The sequence below is a fragment of the Eupeodes corollae genome, chromosome 2 (genome assembly GCF_945859685.1).
Source record: "Eupeodes corollae chromosome 2, idEupCoro1.1, whole genome shotgun sequence".
Classification (NCBI taxonomy): domain Eukaryota; kingdom Metazoa; phylum Arthropoda; class Insecta; order Diptera; family Syrphidae; genus Eupeodes; species Eupeodes corollae.
The window spans coordinates 53,307,539-53,326,022 of NC_079148.1; the positions used below are offsets into that span (position 1 = coordinate 53,307,539).

General features: G+C 33.5%; 1 protein-coding gene across 3 annotated transcripts in view; it reads left to right on the plus strand.

Moving 5' to 3' along the window:
* LOC129945619 (teneurin-a) overlaps window positions 1–18,484 on the plus strand; it is a 609,733-nt gene that overhangs the window by 489,660 nt on the left and 101,589 nt on the right. For all 3 annotated transcript variants that reach the window (XM_056055457.1, XM_056055458.1, XM_056055459.1), the window contains one exon: window positions 13,585–13,770. In XM_056055457.1, the coding sequence (XP_055911432.1) occupies window positions 13,585–13,770 (186 nt within the window). The remainder of the gene's footprint in view (window positions 1–13,584; window positions 13,771–18,484) is intronic.

Consider the following 18,484-nt stretch of genomic DNA (forward strand, 5'->3'; position numbering starts at 1 on the left):
CATTAAAAATTCAATATAACTGATTTTGATTTTGAAAAATATTGTAGTTAAAAAAAACTTAGCAATAGGGCACTTTAAAAAATCGTTATAACAACATTTTTTTACGTTCTTTTTCATGTGTCAGTTTAGGAGTATTTTTCAATCACTATTAAACCATAAAGATCAATTCTAAGTGGCTATTAAATCTAAATGATATTAAACTATAGTGTATTTGTTAGATTTTTAATTGTTGAGTTATAATAGTAAAGATTATTTGTACGCTGTTATACAATATTGTTGTTAGGAACTGGTAAGAGTGTAAGAAGTGCCCACCCTTGAATATGACAAATGAGACTGTATTCTTGTCTTTTTGCCTTATATTTTTTTGTTGGTTTAGTTCCCCCAAACTCTGATTAATTAAAAATTCCTTACCTCCAAAAACGACACCCATTACTTTTACTCCAATGTCTCCTTAGAGATCTCTCTCTCCTACGAAATTCTGACAGAAACTGAACGTACAAATCTCAATCAACTTTACCCAAAAACGTAAAATTTTGCTAAATTCCAAAAAAAAAGCATCCGAATCACTATTTTATAGAATTTTTAGAGTTAGATAATCAATTCTTTGTTCAAAATGTTTGTATTCGAAAAATAATGTTCAAACATGGATTAGAAACCACAGCTATAAATTAAAAATGATTAAGTTAAATTTTAAATCCATTTCAGAAAGTGGTTAAGATAGAGAGATTTTTTTGTTAAGATTTTAAAAACAATCTTACAAAATCTCTCAACATTTAAGAAACGTTAAAATCACAAAACTCCACAGTTGCACAGCCTAGTTTATTTATCAATTACAATTGGAATTGGTGCATATGCTTATCTGTGTTTCAGCAGATTATTTGAATTGAATTTACTGTTTTGCATCACAGGGTCGGATCGGTTCTTGTCACTACTAAGGCATAACAGTAGCAGTGAAGGGTATTGATAGTTATTTTGTGTTTTAATTCAGTTAATATTATTTCTCATCTCTATCTGTATTGGTCTTAGACATTTTTTATTTTGCAATGACTGGAAAGTTCAGAGTAGATTATTGTAATATTCATGGGCTAAGGGCAAATTTTTGGTTTCATACAGGCCAGCTGTTTTGGCACGAAGTGAAACCCAAATAGGTGAGGATTCCGATCCTGCTGAATTTTTTATTCATGGGTATAGCTTGGTGCCTTTATTCTTTCCCACCATGGCCTCGCCATATAAATTGGGAATGATGTTGCTTATCAGTTCTTACCACAATATGGTCTTTGCACCAATTACTTTCTTAATTATATGTGGTTTAAATTCTCCGTGAATAAGCAAATCATTCACTACTGCTTCCTTTATCGAAGCCCAAATTTAAACAGAGTATCAGCTTCTCGTGAATTTGATGCTTTGTCTGATTCCATCCAAAGAATTGTTTCGTCCTATCCTCGCACTGAAATCGTTGTTACGGGCGATTTCAATGTACGCTGAGTTGAACCACCTAACTCAGCTTGTCAACAAGCCCACCTTAATATCGGACGTTGAAGGTCGAGCAGAAAACACGCTTGACTTGTTTCTTACCTCTGACCCTGATAAGTACACTGTTTGTGTTCTATCTCCTCTAGGCACATCTGACCATTGTGTTATATCAGCAAATTTCTCGTGTCAAAACTGTTCAGTTAAAGAAACAGCTCCTAAGAGAACCGTTTGGCAATACGAGAAAACCAACTAGGACGGTTTCAGTGAATAAGCACATCATTCACTATTGTTTTCTTTATCGGAGCCCAAACCTGGACAGAGTTTTAACTTCTCAGAAATTTGATGCTCTGTCTGACTCCATACAAAGAATTGTCTCCCTGTATCCTCACACTGAAATCGTTATTACGGGCGATTTAAATGTTCACAATTCTTCGTGGCTTCGCCATTCGGGCCAGACAACGCCCGGAGGAATGTGTGCTGAGATTTTTGCTTAGTTTATCCATCTTACTCAGCTTGTCAATGAGCCTACTCGAATATCAGACGTTAACGGCCGAGCAGAAAATACCCTTGACTTGTTTCTCACTTCTGATCCTGATAAGTACACAATCAGTGTATTGACGCCTCTAGGCACATCGGACCATAGTGTTATATCTGCTAATTTCTCGTGTCAAACAAATCCAGTTAAAGAAAGATCTCCAAAGAGAACCGTTTGGCAGCACGAGAAAGCCAACTGGGACGGTCTCTTTTTTCAGGATCTTTAACTGGTCGTTATGCTTCCTCGGTAGCGACGTAGACTCCAGTGCAGATATGATATGTAGTATGATTCATTTGGGAATGGAAACGTTTATCCCGAATAGGGTTAAAAGCATTAAACCCAAGGTTAAATCATGGTTCGATTCGAGCTGCAAAGAGGTTATCAAGGAGAAAGAGGTGAGCTTCCGGTGTTTTAAAGCCAACCCAACTGAGGAAAACCGGAAAAAGTTTAAGCAAGCCAGGAAGGCCTGCAACGCCTATATTCGAAGGACCAAATTTTTACATGACCAAAAATTACGGCGAAAAATACTGCAATGTCCCAAAGGCAGTAAGAATTTTTGGTCATTTGTAAAAAACATGAGGAATTCTTCCTCTTCCTCGGTTCCTACGCTTGTTGTCAATGACACTCCTTTAGTTAGCTCTATTAATAAAGCCAACTTATTTGCAAGGCAGTTCGCCGAAAATTCCACCTTACCAGATAGTGTCATGACTCCCCCAGTTCTTGAACGCGTAAATGATTCTATGGGACCAATCTTTTTTCGTACTCGAACTGTGGCGATAGTTCTTAAAGATCTCAACATTCATAAATCCGCTGGCCCAGATGGTATCCCCGCTATTATTCTGAAGAGGTGTTCTTCCACGCTAGCAAAACCACTGCGTAAGCTTTTCCATCTATCCTATTCTTCTGGGCTCGTTCCGAGTAGTTGGAAAACTGCATTTGTTCAGCCAATTCCAAAAAAAGGCGAATCTTCTTCTCCCACAAATTACCGACCGATAGCACTAACGTCCCTTCTTTCTAAGGTCATGGAAACGCTGATTAATTATCAGCTTAAGAAATATCTTAAGGAACGGAAGCTTCTTAATGACCGGCAATACGGCTTTCGTAGCAATTGGTCCACTGGTGATCTCATGGTTCATCTCACTGAACAGTGGAACAGATCTTTACATCGTTTTGGAGAAAGTAAGATTATTGCACTTGATATTTCAAAGGCATTTGATAAAGTTTGGCATCTTGCTCTCTTATCGAAAATGCGTGCTTTCGGTATCGACGAATTTCTTCTTCGTTGGATTAGAAATTTTCTGTCGAACCGTTCAATACAAGTTGTTTTGGACGGATTCAAGTCTGAAACTTATAAAATAAACGCTGGTGTGCCCCAGGGCTCCGTTTTGTCTCCGACCCTCTTCCTCATTTTTATAAATGATCTCCTGTCTGCTACTTCTAATCCAATACATTGTTTCGCTGACGATAGCACTCTTAGCTTTTCATATTCGTTTCCAGACTCACAACCCTCCTCTTCGGATGTGGAACTGCAACGGCAAAATATGATAAGCTCATTAAATTCCGACTTACACAGCATTGTACAATGAGGAATAAAAAATCGTGTGGAATTTAATGCTTCGAAAACGCAATGCTGTCTTGCATCGTTAAAGCGTGATAAACCGTCTTTGCCACTATCTATGAGTGGCACTTGCATCAACGAAACAGAAAATCTTGACATCCTCGGAATGTGCATCAGCAACCACCTATTGTGGAGCGATCACATACGCGATGTTGCCAAAAATGCCGCAAGATGTCTAGGTTTTTTGAGACGTTGTAAGAAATTTTTTTCTCCGTCTGATCTGGCTACAATCTACAAAACCTATATACGTCCGAAACTTGAATATAACTCTCATCTCTGGGCTGGTGCTCCAGTAACTTATTTAAGCCTCTTGGACAGTATTCAAAAAAGAGCTTTTAAAATGATTGGTGACATTAACATCATCAACTCGTTTACATCACTCGAACATAATGAAGCCAACCGTTCTGAGGAAAGCTGGAAAAAGTTCAAACAAGCCAGGAAGGCCTGCAAACCAAATTTTTGCATGACCAAAATTACGGCAAAAATACTTCAATGTCCCACAGGCAGTAAAAATGTTTTGTAATTTTTAAAAACATGAGGAATTTTTCCTCTTCATCGGTTCCTACGCTCGTTGTCAATGAAACTCCTTTTTTTAGCTATTTAGAGAAAGCAAATCTCTTTGCTAGGCAGTTCGCCACCAATTCTACGCTTCCAGTGAGTGTTATGACTCCGCCTGTACTTGAGCTAGTTAGTAATTCTATGGGACCAATCTTTTTTCGCACTCGTACTGTGGCAAGAGTCCTGAGAGATCTAAACACACATAAATCCGCTGGTCCGGATGGTATCCCCGCTATTTTTCTGAAGAGGTGTTCTTCAACGCTGGCAAAACCACTGCGTAAGCTCTTTCATCTGTCCTACTCCTCAGGTCTCGTTCCGAGCGGATGGAAAACGGCATTTGTCCAGCCTATTCACAAAAAAGGCGAATCTATATCACCCTCTAACTACCGACCGATTGCACTTACGTCCCTTCTTTCCAAGGTCATGGAAACGCTGATTTATTATCAGCTCAAGAAATATCTTGAAGATCGAAAGTTTCTTAATGACCCACAATACGGCTTTCGTAGCAATAGGTCCACTGGTGATCTCATGGTTCATCTCACCGAACAGTTGAGCAAATCTTTACATCGTTATGGAGAAAGTAAGATTATTGCAATTGATATTTCAAAAGCATTTGATAAGGTTTGGCATCAGGCTCTCTTATCGAAAATGCGTGCTTTCGGTTTTCATGATTCCCTGCTTCATTGGATTAGTAAATACCTTTCGGATCGTTTGAATGGATTCAAGTCTGAAAACCATAAAATAAATGCTGGTGTACCCCAGGGCTCTGTTTTATCTCCAACACTCTTTCTCATTTTTATTAATGATCTTCTGTCTGCAACATCTAATCCAATATATTGTTTCGCTGACGATAGTATTCTTAGCTTTTCATATTCGTTTTCAGACTCACTTCCCTCTTCTTCGGATGTGGAACTGTAACGACAAAATATGATAAGCTTATTCAATTCCAAACTAAACAGCATTGTTCAATGGGGATTAAAAAACCGTGTGGAATTTAATGCCAAAAACCCAAAGCTGTCTTGTATCGTTAAAGCGAGATCTACCCCATTGTCATTATCCATGGATAGCACTTGCATCAATGAGACTGAACACTTCGATATTCTCGGTATGTGTGTCACCAACCACCTCTTGTGGAATGATCACATACGCGATGTCGCCAAAAATGCTGCAAGGTGTTTGGGTTTCCTTAGATACGATTTTTCATTATTTCCTGGAAGAATCCTAAATTGTGTGTTTATTTGAATCACTTCCGAAATGAAAATTTTGAAGCTTAATCGATTCTTCAGCGAATATCGTACTTGTAAAAATGTCTTAAAGACAGATTAAATATCAGTCAATTAAAATATGCAATGTGCATGGTTTGAAAATTATTTTCGATCTCTTTGTAACAACAAGACCAAATCAAATTAAAGTTTTGAACAGCTTTTTTTTGCTACCAATTTTCAAAATAAATTTCTTGAAAGCTATGTGACAGACCAAAAAGAGTTTAAGGGTGGGTTGAAAGGCTAATCATTTGAATTGTCATCTTTCATCTAGATATCTAGGTCTTATACTTATATAGGCATACCATCTAGAGAAGTCTATACAAATTTCATCTTCATCTTCATTATGCATATCTTCTTGATCATTGTAAGGATATACTTAAATTAAATAGAAACCAGCAGACACAGTCGTCGTCGTCTGTTCATCATATTATTATCAAGTCAAAGCTACTGGAAAACTCAAAGAACTAAATCGGGATTAGACATACAAAATAAAGAACTTAGCTTTTCCTAAGCAGCAAAATCTCATCTCCTCATCACAGAAGATGCTTGCTTGTCTTTGGACTGTTTAGCTCTTCTCAAGTATTATAACCTCATTCCTTTAAGTTAATAAATACAAAAAAAAAAGAAAACGGTCTAAAAAAAAGATTTTCAAAGAGCCATGCTTTGTAGAGTTTTGTTTTTCTTTTTTTGTTTATAGTTTGTTTGTATTTTTGTTTTTTCACAAAAAGAAAAATATAATAAAAATAATAATAAAAAGCAATAAGAAAAAGAGAAATCATTCAAATCTCAAAAGTGTCACCGTTTTCTTTCTTCTTTTCTGAATCACTCTGTAAATGAATCCCTTGACATTTTGAGTAGGTTTGGTATACTTGTATGTTCGTATAGTCCTGTATTATTGTCCTGATGTGCATTGCATTGTATTGCATATACATGCATATCTATACTTTACTTGTGTTGGATGTTGCTTGCGCGTATATGGAATCTTCTTCGTTTTTTCATAATATGCGCTGGGGGTATATGGCTTGTTGGGGATGTTTTCGCAATATTATACTACTGTTCTGTCGACTGTCATATATAGTATAGTAGATATCTGGTAGTAGTTGTTTTTGTTGTTGTTGTTGATGTTTTGATGCTGTCATGGTTCTAGTTCGCGTTCTCATCCCATATTCTTGGATATTCACAAGTACTTGACAGAAAAATGGAAAATAGGTGACGTTCTTATGCAATGATAGTTATATGCAATATGCAAAGCAACAAATACATATTCGTAGTTTTCCTATATGTACACATATAAGACACCGAAGGACATTATATTCTTGATGTTGAAAGAAACAAGGTAGTGGCAGGTGGATATATGCAAAGTGACAGTATACGATTGATGTAGTTTCTTTTTGAGTAGATGATGAGGCAGTAGGTAGAAATAACTTACAACTTATACATATATTTTTTTTTTAAAGGAATTTTTGTTCAAGGAAAATCAGCAGGACATTTTGTAAAAGAAGATTTTTGAATTAGTGTTTTTTTGTTTGTCTTCAATTTGTAGATTGAATACATTTTTTATCCTGCACTTAGAGATATAAGAGCATCAACGTTTGAGGTCTAAATTACTAAACTTACCTATGAGAAGTTCTTTTTTTCAACATCATTTTATTATTAAAATTTGTTTTAGTTAAAAATAGGTCTTCTTATGTTAAGTTAAATATTCATGAATTTTTCAGAGCAGGGCTTTATTTTATAATATTGCATATATTCAGTTAGAATATCGGGCTATACAGCTTAAAATTATATTCAACTTTAAGGTGCTTGCATTCGCATACGCGGTCTGAAGTTGAATCAATATAATTTTTATAAGGGGTGTTTTTCTGGAGGAACAGTCAAACTTCCCCATAGCGAATTTGCACGGGTCCAGAAAATTATTTCGTTTTATAGAAAATTCGTTTTACAGAAGTCGTTTGTTTTTGCTTTTATTTAAATAAGTGAGTGATTTTAGTGGAATAACATTCTTCAATTTTTCTTTCCAATAACAAAATCGTTTAATAAATTGAGAGATTTATTTGAATCTTTTAGTCGGTACGTTACTCTTCATCTCCAGAAAGGCTTGAAACACGTCAATCCGTTTCTTTAGTCAATCGTTCTTCAACTTTATTAATTATCAATATTTTTTTCTCAAGAAAAATGCTATTTCGAGACATTTTGAATTATATTTACTGAAGCCTGAAGATAGGGAAATCTCCTTATAAGGTTTGTTTTCTCTGCATGCTGTTGTTTTTAACAGAAAATTATTTGAAAAAAATTCGTTATTTGGAAACAAAAACGTATGAGATTTGGATTTCCAGCAACAAAATTTGTTAAATTTGTTCGTTGTAGAGAAAAATTCACTTTATGGAAATTCGTTATAAGGAGATCAAAACATACCAAAAAAATAATCAAAAAGATGTGTACTCAAAGTCAATTTGTAATAGAGATATCTTCGTTATATAGGAGTTCGTTATAGCGAAGTTTGACTGTATATAATTTTTAAATGGAGTAAAATAAACTTTTTTCTTTAAAATTGACATGCAATTTACTTCATTCAAAAGATAATCTTCTAGCAATATGATTTAAATATATTTTCTGTCATATCATCATGGCTGCTTTGGACGTGTTATAATCTAGAGTCCAATTTTCGAACATTTGTGACCTTACAACGCTGTGAATATTTTCTTCCTATTGGTCAATTATTTTAGAAATATCGGTGTAGCACAAAATATTCGAGCTGGGTTTTATTTTAAAGGTAAATTTACGGGCCCATAACGTATTACCCGTGGCATAATGGTTAGTGTGATAGACTGTCTTCTTGAGTTGAATCCCTGCCTGTGTCATCTAAAGTTTTTTTTTCAAGGTTACTGCCTCTTGCGAGGAATTGACAAATCCTCCAAGAGAAATTCATGTTATAAGAATTGCTTTCTCAAATTAGCCCTTTGAATTCGGCTTAAAAATGTAGGTCCCCCATCCCTGATAATAGTACTCGCACACAGGAATGGTTGAGAGCTGTAAGTCACTAGGCCCTAGATCTCAACGAACTGTTGAGCCACCTAATTTATTTATTTATAACGTGAAAAATTGTATTTACCAAATCAATAAATCAGAGTTGGTATGACATATTGCGCCATCTTGTTGAAATCACAGCTGCTGTATATCATGGTTGTTCAGTTGATTAACGAAAAAGTTAGTATTCAAAGTTCTGTATAGCGGTCATTATTGACTGAAACGTTCTGGCCAGCATAGTTTCTAAAGAAGAACGGACCACTTACCATAAATCAAACCCAACAGTCAGTTTTGGCATTTAAAATTACGCGCTCCAAATAAGACAACCAAGAGTGAGCGATGGACACAATGAAAAAGTATCAGAACATCCCATTTTTCTTCCGTCAAAATTAATAGATTTGTCAAATTAAAAATTTTGACATTTCTCGACGTTTCAAGGTCCCTAGAGTCGAAATAAAAGATTTTAAGAAAGATGTCTGTGCGTGCGTGTGTACGTACGTTTGTACGTCCATACGTCCGTAGGTTCGCGACGTTTTTTTCGTCGTCCATAGCTCAAGAACCAGAAGGGATATCGACTTCAAATAAATTTTGTTATACAGATAGTAAGGCAAAAAGATGCAGAAAGGGCTCTCAAGAAAATTGCGTAGGTGGTTTTTTTACCATAGCAGTTTGAAAAAAAGATGAAAATTTTGGTTAACCTTAAATATCTTACGAACCAAAAACGCTAGAGACTTAGATTAAATTTTATATAATATATTGTAACGTGATACCAGACAGGTTTATTTTTTGAAAAAAATCAATATAACGGTTTTTTTTATAAATCAATAAAACTGAAAAAAAAAATTGCCACCTCCAAAATTTTACGTCTAAAATATTATTTCATCTCTAAAATAATTTTGTCCAACGAAGAATAATGTTTTTGACATCTGATAAAAATTTAAGAAAAATCTAACTGACATTTTTTTTACAAAAAATAAAAACCTTAAAAAAAATGTATAAAAGTTGGTAAAAATTGATTTTCGACTCAAATATCTTTTTAAAACTATGAGATATTGGCTTTAATTTACTTTTATCTTTTAAAACATCTTGTTGTCAACATTCAGTTAAAGTTTGAAAAAAATCGATTTGACAGTTTTTGTACAAAAAATTAAAAACCGAAAAAAAAAATTAACAAAAGTTCGTAAAAAATGATTTTCGACTCAAATATCTTTTAAAAACTTTGAGATAATAGCTTCTAACTAATTTTTTCTTATTAGAAATATTGTTTTCAACATTAGGACAAATTTTTAGGAAAAATCGAATTGACAATTAAAAAAAAAAATAAAAACCTAATAAAAATGTATAAAAGTTGGTAAAAATTGATTTTCGATTCAAATATCTCTTCAAAAATTTTAAATATTGGCTTCAAACTTATTTTTTTCAGAGAAAATATTGTTTTTAATATTCAGTAATTTTTATATAAAAATCCAACAGTCCGTTTTTTTTCAAAAAAAAATAAAATCTACAAAAAAAATGGGCAAATTTGGTAAAAATATATATAAACAAACTTTTACGCAAGACAAATCGACAGACGGGATGGGAAGTTATCAGTGTGGGTCGCATCCCAGCCTCTTTTTTTTTTAAATGTATAGATTTTCAAGCAAACGGTCCTTTATTTTCGATAGCACCTTAAACCCACTTTCTAGCCATTTCTAGCTTCTAGGATTTTCCTACAAACTTTGCTAGTAAGTAAGCATACTGATAGCGCCTACAAGTCCAAATATAAGTCTTTGATAAATCAGAGTAAATAATCTTACGCTAAAAAACCTGAGCTATCATTGGCCCTCAAAAGGCTCATCGACCATCTTTTATATATAATGTTTACAATCCTAGAATTCTGGAAATCTCAACCTAAGCTCAATGTTTAACTGCTTACAGGAATCATCATCCTTATGCATAGGAATCTTCGTTTAAAAATAGGCTAATCTCTCGGTATTAAAAAGTAATTAGGCTTTCTGTTCTCCTAAAAAAATCTTCTCTTCCGAAAAGTTTCTAACATAGAAGTTTTACATATATTCCTTCATCCATATTCACATAAGTCTCTTAAAGAGTGTCGCACCCATTAAGTATCCACTCAACATATATCAAGCTTTACAAATCGTTTAGCGTGACAATTCTTTTCTTCGTTCTTCGACGCTTTGGCATCAGTTTTATGCTAGCATTTATGCAAAATTACAATTTATTTTCATCTCAAGGATCAATTCAAGCTATTCAAAAAAGTTGTATCTCCTTTTTTTTACATATATTTATATACCTAACAACTTCACATATCATATACGTATATATATTTTTGTAATGTCACTGCCATCGCCGCCAACGAAAGCGGCTATTACCGCCACCGCCGCCGCCGCTGCTACCCTTCAAGAACAAGACTGCAATTTGCAATAGCTGCAGTAGCAGCAACAGAGAGTAAGGAAAAAAATAAACTCTCAAAAAAAACAACATCCTGAACATCCTGTTTTCAACCTTTCTCCTATTGAGAGGACATTCAACTCATATGCAAATTTATATTCAGTCTGTACCTCTGAGAGAGAGTCAACGAGGACGAGGCTAGAACGACACGACGACAACACCATCCGTACCGTAATACTGCATCGGATAAGACCTCTCATCTCGTCTCTCGAGGTAAAGACGTCAACACTTCATCTCTTGATCCTTGAAATTTGTCTACAAAATGGCAGACAAATACAACAGTAAAACGAAATAGCAAATAGGAAACAAACTCCTGGAATCAGGGATAAAAACGAAATGTAAATACCTCCTTACATACATCTACCTACTACAAACTCCTTTCGTATGCTTGTATATCTATCTACAAACATACAACAAAATATCCCTATGTGGTGTATACATTAATAAATTCTAATATCCTTGTTTTTTTCTGTTAACTGTTCGATGTTCCTCGAATTCTATCTGCCATCCGCCCACTTATTCTCTTGTCGTCGTCGTCGGTCGGTTGATGGGACTTCTAAAGGGAATTTATTCGTTCGTTCCGTGGGAATCCTAAAAACGTCGTCATCATGAAAAGGCGAAAACTTCAAAGCTGAGTGGTTAGTTTCAATAGATATGATGATTGTAAGATTTAATTTTAAATTATTACTGGGATGATGGTGCGATGTGCGCTGTGATGGGAAAAAGCTTGCCGCACAAAGACAAGTGCAGGATTAAAACCAGAGCATTATCCTTCTTGCGACCGCCAGCCGTCATCATCATCGTCATAGCCGCGCCTTCGATGCTTCTGCCGCTATTATCGCCATCGTCGTCATCATCAACGTTGAAGTGGGTATCATCATCACCGCCATCACCATCATCATCATCATCAGCATCATCAGAACATAAGCAAAGCTAGAGAGGCAACATCGGCAACATCAGCAACATCAAGTCTTGTACTTTTTTTTAGCAAGTGCTCTATATAGTGATATAGTCCCATCGATAGATCATTCCAAAGAACGAGGTTTGACATCAATGACATTCAAGAGGAAGTGCAGATGATAAATGAGAGCCAGGTCGCTCTGGCATCGTCGATGGTTTTTTAATGCCATTATATTGTAGATATCTATACATATATAAAAAGGAGAGCCCCACAGAAACGCCACATCTCAAAATGAACTAGGGACACTCTTGTTTGGTGGTTTGGCATAACCGATGACGTATAGAGAGGTATACCCATCTTCTTCGTTTTACCTGATGGTTGAATCTAGCCACAATGCCTTTCCAATCCTTCAAACCTACTTTACCTAGGTATATGTCTGCATATACCTCCTAAAAGGCTTTCAGCCATCCTTGAAAATATATTATAGACTATGCAAACGGCGAAAGTTCAATTGGTTATTCTGATGTCTTCTCTCTGTCTTGAGCATTAGTTGACTTTTTATTATCTCCTGTGTGGAGGAAACATTTTTCAAATCTGTCATATTCTCTCAAATTGATAAGTTTCAATGTCCTGGAGCCTGCGGAGCTGAAGAATTTTGATAAGGGGCTGGATTTTTCATAATTTAAGTTAAAAGGGCGCTAGGTTTAACATTGTTAAAGTCTACAAAGGATCCTATAAAGCAGAGTTATACCGTCTTACCTTAAATTCCTTTAGTAATTTTAGTTCTTAAAAAAAACGTTTAGGGCTCTACAAAATTTAATCTTCTGTACCGTGGAATATTTATTTAAATAAATATCTTCAAACTATAAATCACGACATACTCGTACCTATATCTACCTAAATACGGACCTGAATAATGATTCACTGTTCACTATAGGTACCTCTTCCTTAGGTGATGGCTAAAATAATGTAGGTATGTAGCTATGATGTATGTTGGGATACGTACGTATATATGTGCGAATATATTTTTCAATCCTTTGCCAGGATCTGAATGAAAATGAATATACCTACTATGTAGGTATATGTTGTATAAGAAAAATGAAGATACTAAACTCGTCTGCTTTAACATTATGTGCATGATTGATATGGTCGAGACGAAATTGCATTTGTAACAGAATATTTTTCTTTAGTGTCTTTATTTGAAATCGTCTCGGCTTCAGCTTCGTCGTTATCGTCCTCGTTATGTGTCTTACGATATAGAAGTATCTAAGTTGTTGACGACGATGACGACGGACGCAGCTGTCAGGACCAATTCCAATACGGAAATGAAAAATTTAATCAAATCCATCTGACTAATCAGGCGCACCCGCACACACAAGTATACATAATATTTGTGTATTATCCTTACACTTTTTAAGCTGAAACATATAAAAACGAGGATATTGTAAGACTTTATATATGTAGGTATAATGTAGGTCCATATATAGAAATAAGAGTGTAACAAGAGTGACTGATGATTGTTGCATGAGAGCAGCAAGTGAGTGAGAAATTTTAATTTCAAATAACCTTTAATGTACAATGTATACCTACCGTACTTTATATCAGAATATAACATTTTGTCTATGGTTAGATATTGTTTCTTTAACTGTTCTATAGGTATAGATACAATTTTATAAATGAATACATGTTCTTGTATGTAGGAATGAGTATTTGAGTAATAAATATTTAACCATTTTGTACCATTTTCTCTTTATAGCTGTCTGTAGTTTGGATTGTGGACCAAATGGCGTCTGTGAATCGGGTAAATGCCGTTGTAATACTGGTTGGACGGGCAATCTATGCGATCAACTACCATGCGATGCCAGATGTTCTGAACATGGTCAATGTAAGAACGGAACTTGTGTATGCTCGCAAGGATGGAATGGAAGACATTGCACTTTACGTAAGTATTAAATATACAATATAAACCTATATGGATAGATAAATATGTGTAACAATTTTATTTGAAATTATTGAAGATTTTGATTAAATTTTATGTCAATATAGAAATTCAGTATTCAATTATTTGAAAATTTCATAAAGTGTCAAATCTTCGAGAAGGGTTTATTCAATTTATTCTAAAGAGTAATTTTTATAAAAACCTAATATTGTTGAAGACGTCCTCCTGAGTAGGTACATTTGCAAAAATCACACCGAAAATAAAAATGAAACAAAAATATTGGTAAATTTCTGACGTATACCAAAACTGCTACAAAGCAACTTCAACTGCTCTCCAAATTTGCATCTTTCTCCAAGAATAAAAAGTGTTCTATATATAAACGATAACGAATTCTTGGAGGTTTTAATCTCAGATTTTTCTCAAACACATCAAACCATTAGAAGTGTTCTTTATAAATGATTAAGAATTAAATGAATAGTGCGCGGACAGCACGCCCTATATACCAACCCTGAGCACTGTACAAAATACATTATAAGACGTTTCTTTTTGGTATTTAAATTTGAAAGTCAGTTTGTTTGTTCTTCCTTTACGTCGTGGCGGATCAAAATTACGATGACATGATTTTTTGTGTGAAACTAGTTACGAGGCTGAAGAGTGTTTAGGCTACTTTTTATCAAGCGGCACACATACTATCTATTTTCTTGGAAAATCTATCCATAGTATAATGGGATTTTACACGAATAACAAAGTATGAATAAGACCGATAAAAGTTAGAGCATAATCTTACTATGGATGGGTTTTTGACATTTATACGAGTCTCGAATGGATTTTATGTGATTTTTCTCTAAAATGTTGATACGATTGATATTGCATTTGTATCTCGATGGCTTTGTTCGTTGAGTAGTTGTGCATTTAAAATAATGTATGTGTTTTTCATTGGGGAAAAAAATCAATCTGTTACTTTAATGAAAATAGACTAATTGGTCTTATTTTGCAAGAGAAAATAATAGAAAAGATAATTAAGTTTTGCTATGTTTTCAATAAAGGTTTATCTCAGTTTTGATTAAATAAATCTTTTTGGTGCTTCCACCGCACAAGAAGATTTAAAAACGATTAAGTTTGACAGCACTTTCTTAAATGCAAATATTATTTCGATGTTTCTTATAAAGTGCAAAAGAGACAGTTTGATTTGTGTTAAACAATGAAGAACTGAATAGTTCAGCAACATATAAAAATACGCTATCTACTCCATGTGCAATTTTTTTTTATTTGATTATAACAAAACTAAATTTTTTGTACACAAACATACATAAACAGACCATAATGCAATTTCTGTAAAACCAAACCCTCCACACAAGTTTTTCTTAACAAATTTCCCCGGTCGGGAAATCAAGCTGATTTCAACTCGATTCAGGTACATAAAGAATTGAGGCGATCTTCAAGCTCGCTTCAATACCACATGTTAATGTAGTAATCTATGAACAAACCCCCTTCTTGAAGCAATTGTTAAATGATTTTTGTTTTATAAAATCTTAATTTTCAGATGTTTCCTTACCATTTCTTCTTGAAAAGTGTCCATTTTATTAGTTTTAGTTAGTTTTTTTTGCTAAGTTAATTTTAACATTTGATTTACACTAAACTTTCTTCTATTTGTGTGTTTTTTTAAATTATTATCCTGACAGATCTTCTTTCAGTTGTAGCAATTTTTAAATGCAAAAATCTGTCTACTGCGGATCAATTTCTCACTGTACTATTTATAAGGATTACCAAAAAAACGCACTTACATTCATATTTTTTGAACATTAAATAGTTGCATATCATTAGGTGCTGCGTTCTAGTAGACCTATCGTCATTGCCTATATTTAGGAATTTCTCATAATGAAAACCGCACAAAACTATACTATTAAAAATAAAAGATAGGCTCTTAAAAACCGATACCGAGGGCCTTGACACTAAGGAAATATTTTTGTAAATTAGTACATTATTTATTGCAAATATTTACTTGCATACAATTTCTTTGTAAAAGGGTGATTTTAGCAGCCATTATTCCTCGAATCCCGATAATGTCACATATTTATCAATTAATTTCAAAATGCTTTAATCCCCCATTACAGTAAGTTTTCACTCTATTAATAGATGGCTTTACTTTCCCGTGTCGTGATGGTAAGTGCGTTGGGCTGTCATGCCAGAGGTATGGGTTCGATCCGTGCCTATGCCACCTAAAGTTTGTTTCACGGATACTGCCTCTTGCGAGGAATTGAAAAATTCTGCAAAGCAATTCTTGCTTTCTCAAATCAGCCGTTTGGTATCAGCTTAAAACTGTAGGTCCCCTCCATTTCTGACAACATTACTCCCACAAAGGAATGGTTGAGAGTAGTAAGTCCTCGTTAGTAAGTAAGTAAGGACTGTTGAAAAACCTTATTTATTAACTTCCCATAGGAAGTAATTGTAATGGGTCCGATTTGTCAAATTGAAAATTTTGACATTTCTCGACGTTTTAAGATCCCTAGAGTCGAAATAAAAGATTTTTAGAAAGATGTCAGTTCGTACGTCCAAAGCTCAATAACCAGAAGAGATATCGATTTCAAATAAATTTTGTTATACAGATAATAAGACAGAAAGGGCTCTCAAGAAAAAAATTGCGTATGTGGTTTTTTTACCATAGCAGTTTGAAAATATGTAGGTACACATTTTGGTAAACCCTAAATAACTTACGAACTAAAAACGCTGGATACTTGAATTTATTTTTTTATAATATATTGTAACGTGATATCAAAGAGTTATATTTTTTGAAAAAAAAAATCCATTTAAACGGTTTTTTTTTATAAATCAAAAAAACTGAAAAAAAAAAATTCGTCACCTCCAAAATTTTACGACTCAAATATGATTTCATCTCCAAAACAATTGTGTGCAACGCAGAATAATCTTTTTGACATCTGATAAAATTTAGAGAAAAATCGAATTGACATTTTTTTTTTAAATAAAAATCTAAATAAAACTATACTCAAAGTTGGTAAAAATTGAATATCGATTCAAATATCTTTTCAGAAACTTCAAACTTTTCAAAATTTTGAAAAATGTTGAAAAAAATCGGATCAACCGTTTTTTTTACAAAAAATAAAAACCTAAACAAAAAAATTAATAAAAGTTGGAAAAAAATTGAATTTCGACTCAAATATTTTTTCAAAAACTTGAGATTATGGCTTTCATCTTAGTTTATCTTATAAAAAATATTGTTTTCAACATTAGGACAAATTTTGAAAAAAATCGAAGAGACTGTTTTTTTACAAAAAATAAAAACCTAAAAAAATTTAACAAAAGTTGGTAAAAATTGATTTTCGAATCAAATATCTTTTCAAAAATTTGAAACATTGGCTTCCAACTAATTTTGTCTTATAAGAAATATTGTTTTCAACATTTGGAAAAAATTTATGGAAAATCGAATTGACAGTTTTTTTTTATAAAAAATTAAATAAAGCTTGGAAAAATTTACTTTCGACTCAAATAGCTTTTCAAAAATTAAAAATATTGTCTTCAATTTTTTTATTTCACAGAAAATATTGTTTTCGATATTCTGTAGTTTTTTGATAAAAATCCAACAGTCCGTTTTTTCGTAAAAAAAATAAAATCTACAAGAAATAGTACCAAATTTTGTAAAAATTGATGTTCGGTTCCTGGTATTTCTCAAATTAATTTCATTCAACCAATTTCAAAAAAAATTAAGAAATGCTACTTAAATTGGTTAAAATTTGTTTTCGACTAAAAATCTATTTAACAAAACTAGATTTTCAAACTAAACTATTTCCTTATATGAAAAATATTGTTGGTAATTTTAAAATTTATAAGAATAATTAAACTAACAACATTTTTAACCCAAACCTAAAAACTTTTAAGCAAGACAAATCGACAGACGGGATAGGAAGTTTTCAATGTGGGTCGCATCCCAGCCTTTTGTTTATGTACTTTCTGTTCCTCTTTGGTTCTTTTGATTGAGGAAAGCTTACCAACTAACTCGTGTTTACATTGCCATAAAATATCTCTATGTGAAATTTTAATTTTATTTTACTACGTGCGAAATGCCCAATTTTTTTCCCCATTCCCTTTTTTTATTATAATTTTACAAAATTCATTTTTAAAGTCTTGAACCGAGCACTTGTTGGGATTGGCTGTTAGAAAGATTTTCTTGCAAGAACTTTATACCATGACTGTATGCCTATTGTTTTATTCTAATAATGGCGTAGTTTTCAATTGTGAAATATAGTGAGATGATAGCTATGAAATTGGAAGCTGCTGATACCGCCGGCTATTTAAAATGACACCTTTTATTGGTGGGTGAATACCACTATTATTAAATGAAAGCATCTAACCTTCTACCTAACCAATGAAACTCAGTAAATATTATTGAAATTCAAGCTTTACTGAAGTTCGCATTGATTTTGGATAAAAACGAAGCTGTTTATTGATACTAAGACAGTTCATGCTCTATTTCACATGCTTTTCCAAAGAGAACATGCAGAAATGTTTTGGCACAAAAGGACATTACTTATCCCTTAAGACCAATACTTCTCTTTCGTCTTCCTCTCACTAGACATACCCAAAATTTTACTAGAACCCTTCTACCTACTTTTGTACATATACGAATAATGTGTATTGCCTTAACATTAGTTACATGACTGTCAATTTAAAATACAATTTTAAAAAATTATTGGCTTATTGA